A 14,083-nucleotide genomic window follows, 5' to 3' on the forward strand; every position below is an offset into this window, starting at 1 on the left:
CACGATCAATGTTATTAAACATGATGCATCTTATTAAACATGATTCATCTATAGTATAATGTTTATGTACAATAATTTTATTTTTATGAACATATAAAAAGAACATTATGAATATACTAATATAACTAGGGATTAGTTAGATACATGTTGCAACATGCACCATGGTCCACAGTATAGCTATTGATATTTATGAATCAATCTTGCTGACTAGGCCATTTAATTAGAGCATCCGCATTAATGTTGAATTTTTTGTGATTTTTTAGGTGACATTTAGGAGAGTGAAGATCGAGGAAAAAAAAACCCAAAAAATAATTGACAAAATCTCAATTCTTGCAGGAGTTCAATTTGCCAAAAAGAAATTCCCTCCCCAATCAGTTCTTTTCACACCATACCAATTTTTTCTCTGTCAAAAATTTAATAAAAATCACTACTATTGATGCTCTTTGCTCAGGATTACATTAATGATTAACCAGTGGTTCCACACGACTCTTTCCATTTGGAGCAAAATTTCAAGTTAATCGACATTTGTGCTTTAAAATAACTGTGTATTTAATTAACTCAATTAATTTAACTGCAAAAATCATTCACCGAGACCGTCTTCAATCAGGTCCAACACAAGACATGACTAATCCATTTGACCCCATAAATTTTAAATTCCTACTGTTTCTAAAATAGAAATAAAAATAGAACCAATTATCATCATAATTATTGAAATATCCAAGGCTTGAAAAGGCTGACCATAGATGTAGAGGAAGAGGAGCTTGATTCACCTAATTATGCTGTCAAAAGTTGCAATCACGTGGAGAATGAGAACACCCATTTTCCATTAACCCCAAAAAAATGTATATTAAAAAAACAAAAGATAAAAGAATTATTAAAAATTCGTTGTCATTCCCTTTTTTTTTTTAATTCTTATTCCATGTTTGAGCCAAACGCCTCCAATACCCTTTGCTACATAATACATTTTGTTAAAAGCTCATGTAGTACCAGAGGGTATTAATTAAAACTATAATTGCAGAACCAAAATCTAAATAGCACCATGTAACAGAGAGTTACAAAGTTACACAAATACGGAGTACTAACGAACGAAAATTTTCACAACCAAATCTTGGTCATGTTTGGGATTAAGCAGTATATGAAATATTACATTCGTTATTCAATTGAAATAATCAAAAACCGAAAAAAAAAAATGAATTTAGTTCAGTGATCAAACGCCAAGCGATCCAATAAAAATAAATAGAGCATATAGAAACTAATTAGGTCAGGTGTTTCATCAAATTCGTTTTTCTATTACTATGTATAATAATGTCGGTCTCCAACCAATGAAAATATAACAATTCCAGTGAAACAACGGACAGGAACAAAAAGAAAAATAGAAGTGAAACATTGCCAGTACCCCAAAATCCAGCAACAGAGGACACGGTGGCAAAACAGAACATCAATGGCAATATATATCTACAAAAGGGTGTATACCGCTCCATCAATGTTATACTTGAGCATGCAAACAGCTCTGACATAAGTAATAAACCAACCACCGAATCAAGAATACATGAATCATAACCCTTCAAAATTTAGCACTATCTAAAATCTGTAACCTGATCCAGACTGCGGTGGCGCTGGAGGCAATCGGTTAGGTGTACGGCGGCCACCAGGATTAGCTCCTGAGTTGATATCACCATTTTGTGTAGGCTCACCATGGCGGCGGCTTGGGCCATTCGATCCAGATCTGGAGAAAGAAGTGGAGCCATTGGCAGCAGCATCAAATGCAGATCTCCAGTCACTACCAGGTGAAGGTGGTTCGGAAGATCTCGGACTTTCTGCAGCCAATTAAAAACCTTGTAAGATGGATTTTCTTCAGTTTGCTACACAGTAATGTGATGTCAAAAAATACATTTCTTCAATGTTTGTGTAAGTATTCGGTATTCCTAGTTTTGTAATTATAGAAACATCTAGGTGTGTGTTTGGTTCCAACATTGGAATTGGAATTGGAATGGGAATCAAATACTTGGTAATTGGAATTGGTTTTGATGAAAATATTTTTGCATGTTGGGAAGTAGGCTGGAATGGAACAATTACCAATATTGTTATTTGGTTATGCATGACCCTATAATCAGAATAAAGGTTTTAAAAACACAACAAAAATCAAGACAATCGATCCTTATGATGAAGTGAGTAGGCAATGCAGTGAGGAAATCGATGAAGTGAAGAGACGACGTAGTAAGGAAGAATCAAAATGAGGGATCAGGTTGAATTAATAGAATGATACATGCTTTAAATTAGGTAATGTTTTTTTAATTATATGGGTAATCAAATCTTATACTTGTGTTCTAAAAAGTTGTCAATCAAACAATGTTTATAACTTTCATTCCCATTCCTTGTGTCTAACCCTAAATAAGTATTTTCCTATTCAGTAAAGACACCAACTGAAGTTCCCTTTAATGCCAAAGAGGAGAAACCATCAGAATAAAAAGACAAATGGAATGTCGAACATGCATACAAAATTCAAAATTGTGTACTTAGTGTATAAAATTTATTACCTTCCTCGCTGCCATTTGAGTAGCTGGCAGCAGCAGCTGCTCTATTATCATGAATACTAAGTTGCCTAGTAAGTTTTGAAAGAACTGAGGACTGTTTCTGAAAGCGCTCCCTCCGACGCTTTACATTCTGGTCCTCCTGGAGCAGCTCTTCAATCCTTGTCGAACTTTGGGCACTACCAACCAACAATGGAAACAAATATAAAATAACAAATTTGCAAGGAAAAAATAAATTCCAGACTGGAAAAAAGAGTTATTAGTTAGGATAAAATTACAAAGCCATACATATGATTTGCGACTTCCACAGCTTTCCAGAATAATAACAAGCAGAGATATAAAATGGGAAAATATGGAAATTGTCAATCCACAATGGAAAATAAAATACCGCCTACCTGATAGAACTATACAACTTAGTAAGCATGTCTTCTTTGGCCTTCTCTACTTGGCAAAGAACAACTGCCTGTAATATAAATATAAATAGTTCAGGGGTGAGATAGCGTTGCAAGACAAAAAAGCACACTGCCAGATAGTGGATCTTAAAGGTAAATACTGACTTTAGGAACATTGGCAGCAAGGCTGTTCATAACAGCTTCAACATAGCCACGCACTTCCTGAGCCATCCATCTAAGTTCTTCCTCAGGATCTGCTGGTCTTCGAGTCATTGTTTCCTAAAATGAACATTTTGCACATAGGTTCATAAGGTGCGTTAATTGAAAATAGAGAATTAGAAAAATCACAGCAACAATAACCAAACAATAATGTAGATGGAACAAGCACTATTGGGAGAATAATAGAGTTTAGAAATAGAATTTTAAAACATCAAAAATAAGGGGAACAAATAAAGCAATTTAACAATGGGGGTTTTCAAACCAAAAGAAAGATATTAGATATAATCAATGAAATGAAAAAAGTAAAAAATACATTTTAAAAGGTGAGAACATCATATCTTTACTCACAAGAGAGCTATCAGAAAGGCTTTGTCGCATGGTAGGCGCAGATTCTCCCTTCACTTCACCTCCTTTAGAATTTATGACACTTCTCAATTTATTTAACCATTCAGACTTATCAGCCATACTCTCAGCCTTTAAGATAACAGCACTGTGAGCTGCAAATCAGTAAGGTTGGTTGAATGAGCATATGTGTGATTCCAACAAAACAAACTAACAAAACCACAAGAAAACAGCAATGCAATCCAGGGAATATTCAATACCTTTAAGAACAGTTTTATATGGAACTCGGCTTGTTAGCTTGAATACAAGACTGGGTGTTTTGCCTGCTTCAGGTCCGTTTGCCTTCTTATCCTTGGAACTTTTTGCTGGAGCTTCTTCTTCATCAGAAACTTCTTCAAGATTACATTCCTGGAAATGTATGAGTGCAAATTCAATCCATTTTGGGATCATCAATGCTCCAGACAAATAATCAAACTGTGCTTCATGTTATTTTTGACACTAAACCATCCAGATCCAAAGTCAAGAATATAACACGCACATTGAGCACAATTAACATCAAAATGTGTATTTAATTAAATTGCAAAAATATATTAGGAGACCAGAAGGCAGAGCAATTTCAACAGCAGCCATATTACTCAAAAAAAACTTATGCTTTCCACAAGATTACTTAAAAAGCAAATGAAAGTCAGCCAATTTAGAAATTAGTGGCAAAAGTTACCTCTAGAGTAATGACTCCACGAAAATGCCGCTCTTCTTGTTTCTCTGTGTAACCAAGCTGTAGAACAAAATTCAATATCAAGGTTTTTCATTGCAAAACAAATTTGCTTGATAGAAAATAAATATGAGATATAACAAACTAAAAAGGAATGCATGTCCTACTACTAGTTCATAGTAATTTGCACCTATCATCAACATGAAACACAGGCACTATATCTTTATCCAGACTTCTAAAAAGTTAAAATCATGAGCAAAAATTAGTGCTTTACGAAAAGCCCATGATGAAGATACAGAATAACCACATGCATCATCTTATACTGAGCTAAATAATCAAAAATGGGAAAGTGGGAAAATCAAATTCTCTCATGCCATATAAATCAGCTATGTCTAGGCATCCATCACCAATTACTTACCTTTCCAGTTTTTCCATTCAAAACAAACCATCGACGACTCCATTTATTATTTTTGGCACTTTTCTTCAATAAGAATCCTGCCAATTAAAAAAATTAAATAAACAAACTACTATGTAATAATAATAATAACTAATTTATTAAATAAAAAATGATACTAAAGTAGGGATAATTGATAACTGCAATCAAGTACTACCAACATTTCCATAAACCAATAATATAAATACGTTCAGCTAGCCTTTCAAAATGTACACGTGATGCAGAGTTTATTGGTTTTAATTAATCTAAATATAAGGTAATGGCACATCATTGAGGAGAATTGAACTGAATTCTTCTCATGCAGTGTGTTATTATGTATAAACCTGCTGTAATCTCCCCCTCAGGTCCTGCTGTCTTTAAGGTTGAGCTTTCTTCTGCATCTTTATCCTGCTGTCCAGATTTTTCCTTCATTGATTTTAAGTTCCCACCACTCTGTTGGCCTCCAGTTTGAGGGCTAGTTGCCTAGGCAGAAACTCAGAAAAGTTTATGAACGAATATAGTGAACACATAATCAAACCAAATAAACACATTAACATCATAATCATTTTACAAGACAAGTAGTTGAGGGCAACTAAGGGTCCGTTTGGAAAGCAGGAAAATGACTTCTGGAAAATGTTTTCTGGAAAATGAGTCCGGAAAACAGTATCATTTCCAGTGTTTGGATGTATTGTGGAAAACTGTCTTTGTGTGTTTGGTTCATTTTCTGGAAAATGGATAGAATTGTATAATTAAACATTGTAATTGTTTTATTTAAAATATAAAAAATTATAATAGTTATTAAAATAATGGTATTTAATAAAAATAGAATTTATAAAAAAATTAAAAAAATTAAAAAATTAAAAAAAAAATAAAAAAAAATAAAAAAAATGTAGCAAAGGTTTTTGGCGGTTTTCCCACCTCCTTGGTCCATGGTCATGGATGATATGACTTGGTTTTGGTTGAAAACATGCGAAACAGCTATTCTGCCGATTCCGTAAAATGACTTACGAAAAAAATTCCGTAAGTCATTTTCCGGAAAAATGAACTGATTTTCCTTGGTCAACGGAAACATTTTCCGTTGACCACATTTTCCAGACATTGCCAAACACAGAAAACTCGGAAAACATTTTCTGGAAGTCATTTTACGGGTTACCAAACACACCCTAAAATGAAAATGTTATATACCCTATTAAGTATTGATTGCTCTGCTTCAACAGCTTTCTTCGAGGAACGATTTTTCAGTTCGTCTTCACGTCGCTGTCTATCCATCCTGGAAAATCAGAATGCAAGCATCATAAGAGGAATTTTTAACTTGTTGAATATGAATTAACATTTTCCAAAGAATTAACCGCCAGATAAGCCAACAAAATATCATAGAAAACAATGGTCCAAATAAAATAACTTATAAAATAATAGAAAACAGTAATGCACAAAGTGTCCACCAAATAGGTAACGTAAACTGAATGATACAAAAATGACATTTCCGTTTAAGTGCCTATTTTGGATGGACCATTGCTGATGTTGAAAATGGCAGAATTTTCTCCCAGAGCACTAAAATTCAAGCAGATGTCATGTTATAATATTAAAAGCAGTCCCCACACTTAAAGGACAAACATGTTTAACGTTGACATCTCACTTACAGTTAAAATAAAATAAAAAATTAAAATAATCAAATCAAACAATATTTAAAAAACAAAATACATCCTTCTAAGTTCTAAAAGCCACATTGTGTAACATACAGAATTAATTATCAACTTCACTCAAGATTCGTAATTGGTCCAAACAAACCAAAGCGAGTACATATGATAGTGCACAAAGAACAGGCATCATACCGTCTTTGCACCAGGCGAATGAAGTGTTGCGGAGGAACAAATGCTCGCTCCATGTCAACAAGTGCAACCACCATCTTCTTCGCTTCGTTCTTGAATCCCTCTAGAGCATTAGATGCAATCTCCACAACCTGGGTTTCACACAAAATGTAATATTTCCATGAAAATTTTTTAAATGCAGATAAAATAAATTTATATAATTAAAAAAATACTCAACCTATAGCTGCAAGACATGATTACCTCTCGCTTGAATGGCGGATATCTTCCAAGACCAGGTGTTGCATTTGCAGCAGCTGAGACAAGATCAATAAGTACACGATGCACCTAATCAAAGTTCAAGAAAAACCATCATTAACAATATGCCATATTATATAGCTATCATATAATAGCATCTGTTCAGCAAACAGCAGTGTGATGAGAAGGCAAGCTTATGAGAGGCATGTCAATAGCTAATGCTACCCATTGGATTGCCTAAAGTTATTAACTACGGAGTATTATAATGTGAGAAAACTGAATCACACTAACATTAACAATGTACTAGTAACAAGAATATGCCTGAGAAAGTAAGGGACAAGTCCAAAGGATGAAAAAATGTTCTATGATTTAACTCTGTCCAGAAATCATCACCAATCAGAAGTCCATATGCCCAAAATCATAACCTACTACCCCTGACATTGCCCGCAAATTGTTCCATGTGTGCCTTCCCATACATTCATTTGTAATGTACTCCCTGTTACACACACCCATCTTTATGTTGCCCTATCTCATGGATAAATTACTTCCTTGCTGCTCAAGACTTTCTGCCATAAAGCATAACCAATGCCAGGTCACATGGAATCTCAGTTGCACTTCTCCACTTCATTGCACCAACCTTAAATTCTTTTTCCTTCTGAAGAATAGATCTAAGTTAGCAAAAATATGTACACCCTAGCACATCCTTTCCATCCAAGTAATCCAACGTCAGACATCATCAGATCTAGTGCTAGTAGCATTGAAATTCTGGTCCAAAGATTGAGTTTTTGGCTTTTTTGCAACACAGAGGTTGAATCCATTATCTTCTAAAGTAAACCTCAAACACTCTAACTAATAACTATAGATTCACCAATTTTCTAGTTTCGTTCAATTAGAAATTTGAAAGATTATCCACAGGTATACATATTTGATCATGTCAAAAGTCAGATCTTTAAAAGTCCAAAAAAAATTTTACGAACAATAATAATAACAATAATAATAATACAATTAAAGTCTAACAGAAAAGGGAACAACAGATACTGCAAGATAACTCAGTGCTGATTTAAAGGAGTGTAGATGGCCTTTGAACAATTCAAAGATTTTTTTTTAGAATATCAATTTATTTTTTGGTCACATGGGAAGTTATCCTAATCACACTCTTATTTGTAGAGCGTTTAGATAGTTTCAAATCCATATAGACCTGTGGTGCTCCTCATTTTTTTTGAGGCTGTATCTTTTGGTAGTACCTTCTTAGTATCTTTTAATTATACTTTTTACTTATTTAAAAAAAAAAAAAAACAAACAAACAAACAAACAAAACTGTCATCATTTCAATGGATGAGCATATAGCATCTAAATATTTTTTTAAAAGGCATAAGCAGAAAACAATAACTAAATTAAAAAACAAGTGAAACTAAAAGGAATATTTACCTCATCCACGCAAAGACGAGAAGGCTCTTTTGCAAGCTCTAGAACACCTTTTATTAATGACCTTAACCCTTTCTCTGGAGAAATGAGGTAAGGTTGATAGCCATCTGCTTCCAACACAATCTAAAAACAAAGAGGTTAATAAAAGCAGTATGTGGCCACCAAGTAACAAGGGCACAAAACGATGTACTAATTTACAGCTAGGAAGTGGAAGCGGTCATACCCTCTTGACATTGTTAATGTCAAAATGTCTATCCAAGGGGAGCTGCTTGATCCGATTGGGAAAGTTGCCCTCAAAACTTGCAACTACTTTCCATCCATCACCCTAGAAAAGAAATTAACCAAAGTAACTGATAAACTGATTTTGCTTACCTAAACATATTATAATGACACTATGTAAGAATAAAAGGGCAAGATCACTTCATCATAAATTCTTAAACAGTTTTTTTTCTTTAAGTGTCAGAAGATATACCATATAACTAAATGAAACATAAGTCACACACAAAAAATGTAAAACTATACATACACATGTACCAATTAAGAACTCTCCAAAAAAAACAAAAAACAAAAAACAAAAAAAAAAAAAAAAACAAACAAATTATTATTATTATAATTCACAAAAAGAGAATGGACCTCCCTACACACACTACCTTCCATCAACATGACCTCCAGTATGTCAGAATTCATAAAGGACATAAATCTTGTTTCTAGGGCTCACCTCACCACCAGTAATATGCAGCAAAAACTTGTCCTCAAATTCACGGCAAAGCTCCAGTGCTAAGGCCCTGGTGCCTTCAGCACTACTAACCATTTGCTCACCAAGCCTAAACAACTCATCCTGAACAACTTGAGACTTCCCTTGAAGCCTGTACAAATAATTTAATAGAAACTAGATATCATTAGAAAGAGAAATTTCAACTAGAAGCAATAACATTTGAAGCATCCACCCCCATGAGAAGGAAACTTCTACCCACAAATTTTATGCATGGTTTAAATGTTCAAACACTTCTTTCCAAATGATATAAATTACCCCATAGTTCAAAGAGGAGATCGAACACTGTAAGATCAAAAAGGCAAATATGTGAAACACTACATGATGACAAGAGATGTATGATGTGGATTAGTGACTTGGCCAGGAAAAGAAAAAACGAAAACATAGGGAATGGCAGGCTAGAAATAAGTTCTCAATCTGGGATTCTTCAAGACATGATGCATGCAGAAAAGAATTTGTGTGCCAACAGCACCAAAATTTGGTTCTAAAGATCGCTTTTTTTCTTTTTTCCTTTTTTCTTTTTTTTTTTTTTTGGCATAATCCAGGAAAATAGAGGAAAAAAGAGCAATCATCAAAGTCCTCCATAAGAGAGTACTGAAAAGAATACATACTGCAGAAGTCAAACCATTACCCTGAAAGAAGGTTTGGAAGTCTGATTTTCATACGATTTCTAATCTGGTGAGCAAGTGTCTCTACCAATGCTAATCTTCCAAGCTTGCTCTGAGGAGCTCCCTTTAATATAGACTTTAGACTTTCACTTTCGGCGCGCCATGCAGTCTCCAAAGAATTATCAGATCCAACACTTCCAGACTGAGCAGAAGCTATGGCAACAGATTGCCCAATCAGTCCAACCCAAGGAATGTCAGAGGTACTTCGTGGTCCCTGGTTCAACAAAAGAGCTTGAACAGCTGCTAGGATTTTTGGTTCCGAAGCTGCTTGATCTATCTTACTAATAACACCGACAGTTCGTGTACCTAGGTGGGCAAAGAAAATAATAACTATGAATGAATGTTGAAGGGTAAAGGAACTACAAGATGGAACTTAGATGAGATCCAAAAAAAAAAAAAATAGATAATCATTTTAATCCCTTTCGTTTATTGTAAGACACCAAACAAATGAAAGATTTTGAGTAAACCTACATTCACTATCAAATTCTTTTGCAATCCTGATGGCTTTAGATGAGGCAACTTCAGGTGCCTGGGCAGCGGGTATTACAACCAGTAATATTGCATCATTGTGCTCTGCATATTTACTCTGTTCAGAAAGAAAACTATAGTTATTACATGTAATCCCAGAAAAGAATTTATATCAATATGCACACGAACTAAACAATAACAAATCTAACATTAATATGGTATTTAGAAAGAAAAGAAATGGTTAAAATTATGTAGCTCTAATGCAACCACTCACCAATGAATCATCAAGATTTCCTTTATCTACCCCAGGCAAATCAATCAACTTAAGTGATGGAGCTGAACACCAGAGAAGAATTACAATTTAGAAAAGAGCAGAGGATTGAACCAAAGAAAAGGAGATCAAATTTTTGTGCAGCTTTAACAAATAGACTATGAATCAAATTTTCTGCAACATCTGTCTATCATAGTATAAATGTAACAGCTAAACATTATGTATAAACTTATAATGAATGCGAAAGAAAAGGCAACAGGTTGTTCATCTCTTAAAGACTTGTTTGAACGGAGAATAAGAATACTATTTAGATAGGTGAAAACCCTAACACACCAACTCTAAATCCCTTATATACAAAGTGCACCTTAACACATACTTTGAAAAGAATTTCGTCTTGGTCTCAATTAGAAATGAAAACCATTTTGTCTCAGAAATTTTAGTTTTTATTTTCAGTTAAAGAGAATGAGCAATTATCATCAATGCACAGATCATATAGGCAATTATCACCAGATATCCATTATGCAAACTAAACCCCACACCTGTACTTGTTCGAAGCTTCAAATACATCTCATCATGGCTTTTGCTTGAAATTTTGCTGAGCCTATCCTGCAAAGAGTGCCTAAGGGCACCTAGGATAACATAAAAGAGCAGTCAAATTTTTATTGATGCAACAATACTTTTCTTCAAAGACAAATTATTTTTGCTTTACGTTTTTGTGCAAGAGTCGAACCGGTTTTTGGCGATTTTGATAAAATGCTTATCAATGAATAATAATAAAACTAGTTTAACAAAAGCTTACTTGCAGATACTTGTTGAGGTTTACTGTCAATCTGCAAAACTATTGACTTGCTACTCAAAGAACTATCCCGTTTGAGATCTATGCATATGGGGGCACGAGTAGCACCACCTTCACCAGTTGGCTGTAAATATAAAGGAGAAGTGAGGATGGAAAAGATGAAATTCATTTTGAGAAGTCATTTCTGAATCAATTCAGGAAACATAAAATTTGAAGATGAAAATGAATGTTCCCATCTGAGAAACTTACCAAAGCAGGATGTCCAATTAAACTATTCAATACAGCTGATTTACCCGAACCCTGAGAAAATATGTCAGGTTCATTAGCATATTTCTAATAAATGGTGAGAGTAAATTACATAAAAGCTAATATGTATATGTTTATTCTTGGGTGTCAAGAATTTCAGAGAAACAGAGACAATTAAAGTTTCAGCATGCATGCAGAAGGCCATTCACCATAGAATCAAATACATATACACATAGTCAGACATTCATGCTGGTCCATAATTTCTTCAGTCTAGTTATAATCGACAGCTTTCAAATGAAGAGGTCAAATCCTTGTTGGAATCAGTTGTTTGAAATGATGTAGGTCATCTAAGGCAACTTGCACATTTCATTTCTGCAAGTGGTCTACTAATAAGCCGCAACTGTTCCAAGAAGTTCATCTGCCAAAAGAAAGCTTTTTGATACCCCACCCAACTTGGCTACATAAAAATATAGCCTATAGAAATCCTTATTAAATAAATAATAAATAACACTTTACATTCCCCTGTACTTATAGATCTGGAGACCAAAAATATCACGTAAAATTTAAATTTTCCATTTCCACGCATTTTTGCCAACAAGAATCTGCTTATAGACCATATGCAGCTTCTATAAAGGCCTGTTTTACATTTTGGCAAAATATGAGATTCCACTTCTTCATTCATCCTTCCACATTTTAAATGCCTATATAAAAGCTGGATCATCTCACAAATTTACCACGACTTATGTGTTTTTAGTTTAAATTATACTAGGCAGAAGGAGATAATCGAACATAGGTTAGAGGAAAATCTCTTCACATGTGTTGAGGGAAATTAGTAAAAGCAAATTAAAGCTAACGTTTAAGGGGAGCCAAAAGTTCATACTAGATAGTAGTTTGCAATTAAATAAGTTAGTCGTAAAACTTCAAGACAATATACATCCAGCAGCAAATGTAGTTTGCATCAAACACCATCCATTCTCTTGACACATCCAGCAGTTAGTGGTTGGGTTCAATTAGTAAAAGGCCTTCATCTCTACCACTAAAAAGGTGAACTAAGAATCATTCATTTATTCTTCTCCAATACTAACATTTAAAAAAATTGACCTACAGTCAGTACTTGACTTGTTAGTCAGTTAGTCAAACAATGTAGCATCCGCAGTTTATTCAATTTCAACTTCCTGGTCATTTAATTACAATTCATAATTCACATCGAACAAGTAGCAGAATAAGAAAGTGAACTCCAATCAACAATCACAGATCACTAAAAAGCAACATTTATTCTCACCGCATCCAAATCAAGATCCTGAGCTAACCAACTGCAGAGATCTAGTCAGTACAAAAACCACTCAATCGAATCTGACACAACCGGATCGAACTGAAGCTTACCGTGTTGCCGAGAGCAACGACATTGAGAAATGTGGCCGGGCGTTTCGAAGATGAAACGTCATCCACATCTTCGTCCGCGAGCAAGGCTGCAGCCTGCCGCATCGAATCAGACAGTTCAGACAACTCATCGATTGCGTCCATCCCTTGCTGCTCCCCAAATCAACTCCTCAACTCCAACTCAAACTACAAGTTCACTAGATCGCAACCAAATTGCAGAGATCCAGTGTGTAGATATGAGTATATCTGTGTATAGATATAGATAGAGAAAGAAAACCCTAGATTCAGGGAAAGGACGGCGGAAACGTGTAAAGAGCGAGCAGGGTTTTCCGGTGGAAAGGATGGAGATTCAGAAGATTGGGAAACAGCGTAGAGAGAGGGAGAGTCGATGGTTGAAAGTTGAAATGGAGGCTTTCACAACCAGCAGAGAGAGAAGGGTTTTAAACTTTAAAGGCGAATGTTTCTCTATCTAAAAACTTGAAAACAAATTTCTCTCTCTCCGTTTGGGAAGGTGAAAATGAGACCTTACTTTTTACGCGCCTGGATCACAAGCTGACGGCAGTTGGTTTAAAGCTCGAAGTTGATGTATCCCACTATTGCAAAAATCTCACTAGCTAGGAGCCGATTAATTCGCGCCTAAACATTAAGCAGCGACCAACCGTACGTATTACCATAACCGATGGTCTAGACGGACTAGCTAGGAGTCGATTAATTCGCGTCTAAACATTAAGCATCGACCAACCGTACGTATTACCATAACCGGTAGTCTAGACGGCTGGTTGGTTAGGTGGTCAACTAAGCCGCCTATTCCGCTTAGACGATGATCGCATAAGCCTCCTAGGCACCGACTTAGTATTCTAGGCACTGATTAGGCCGCCTAGTTCGCATTAGATATTGGTCTTTTTTTTAAAATGGGTTATTTCACTCAAAACGACATCATTTTAAGCGAAATAACTTTAAATTGTCCAGTTCATTTAAATATATTTATGCATCATTAAAAACCTCACTAGGAAAATCACGTGGGAAAAAACCTAACTGAAGAAAATAGTACATGATATTTGTAAAATCTTATGTTGTTTTAGTTGCCTCATTAAAAGACCTTACTAAGAAAAAAAATAGTGGAAAAAACTTAATTAAGAGAAAAAATGGTATAAGAGTGAACTTTCAGGATTCAATCTTCAGGATTTTTTTGAGTAGTGTTCATAATCCTTCTTATGAACTAATGAGTCAATTAATTTATATCTTCGTACTTAAAATATTGTTGCTCCCCCTGAAGACAATAATCTTCTTAAACAAGTATTTTACCACTCTTCCGGAGTCTATGTGAGCAAAGGAATTTTTGTTCAATTATCTATGTTTTGAATT

The 14,083-nt window shown here is 34.8% G+C and overlaps 1 protein-coding gene across 1 annotated transcript; it reads right to left on the reverse strand.

Annotated features, from left to right (window-relative positions):
- Positions 1-1,268: 1,268 nt before the first annotated feature.
- LOC116004477 (dynamin-2B-like) lies at positions 1,269-13,225 on the reverse strand. The gene is made up of 22 exons (XM_031244540.1): positions 12,722-13,225; positions 11,342-11,392; positions 11,096-11,216; positions 10,836-10,925; positions 10,300-10,361; positions 10,029-10,143; positions 9,521-9,863; positions 8,836-8,983; positions 8,341-8,442; positions 8,121-8,240; positions 6,699-6,782; positions 6,462-6,589; positions 5,815-5,899; positions 4,974-5,112; positions 4,615-4,691; positions 4,203-4,259; positions 3,745-3,892; positions 3,491-3,639; positions 3,089-3,202; positions 2,927-2,994; positions 2,538-2,710; positions 1,269-1,817 (listed from the first exon to the last, which is right to left on the reverse strand). The coding sequence occupies exons 1-22, from the start codon at positions 12,860-12,862 to the stop codon at positions 1,582-1,584; spliced, it is 2,751 nt and encodes a 916-aa protein (XP_031100400.1). The 5' UTR covers positions 12,863-13,225; the 3' UTR covers positions 1,269-1,581.
- Between the last annotated feature and the right edge of the window lie 858 nt (positions 13,226-14,083).

The sequence above is a fragment of the Ipomoea triloba genome, chromosome 14 (assembly GCF_003576645.1).
Source record: "Ipomoea triloba cultivar NCNSP0323 chromosome 14, ASM357664v1".
In the NCBI taxonomy this organism is placed as follows: Eukaryota; Viridiplantae; Streptophyta; class Magnoliopsida; order Solanales; family Convolvulaceae; genus Ipomoea; species Ipomoea triloba.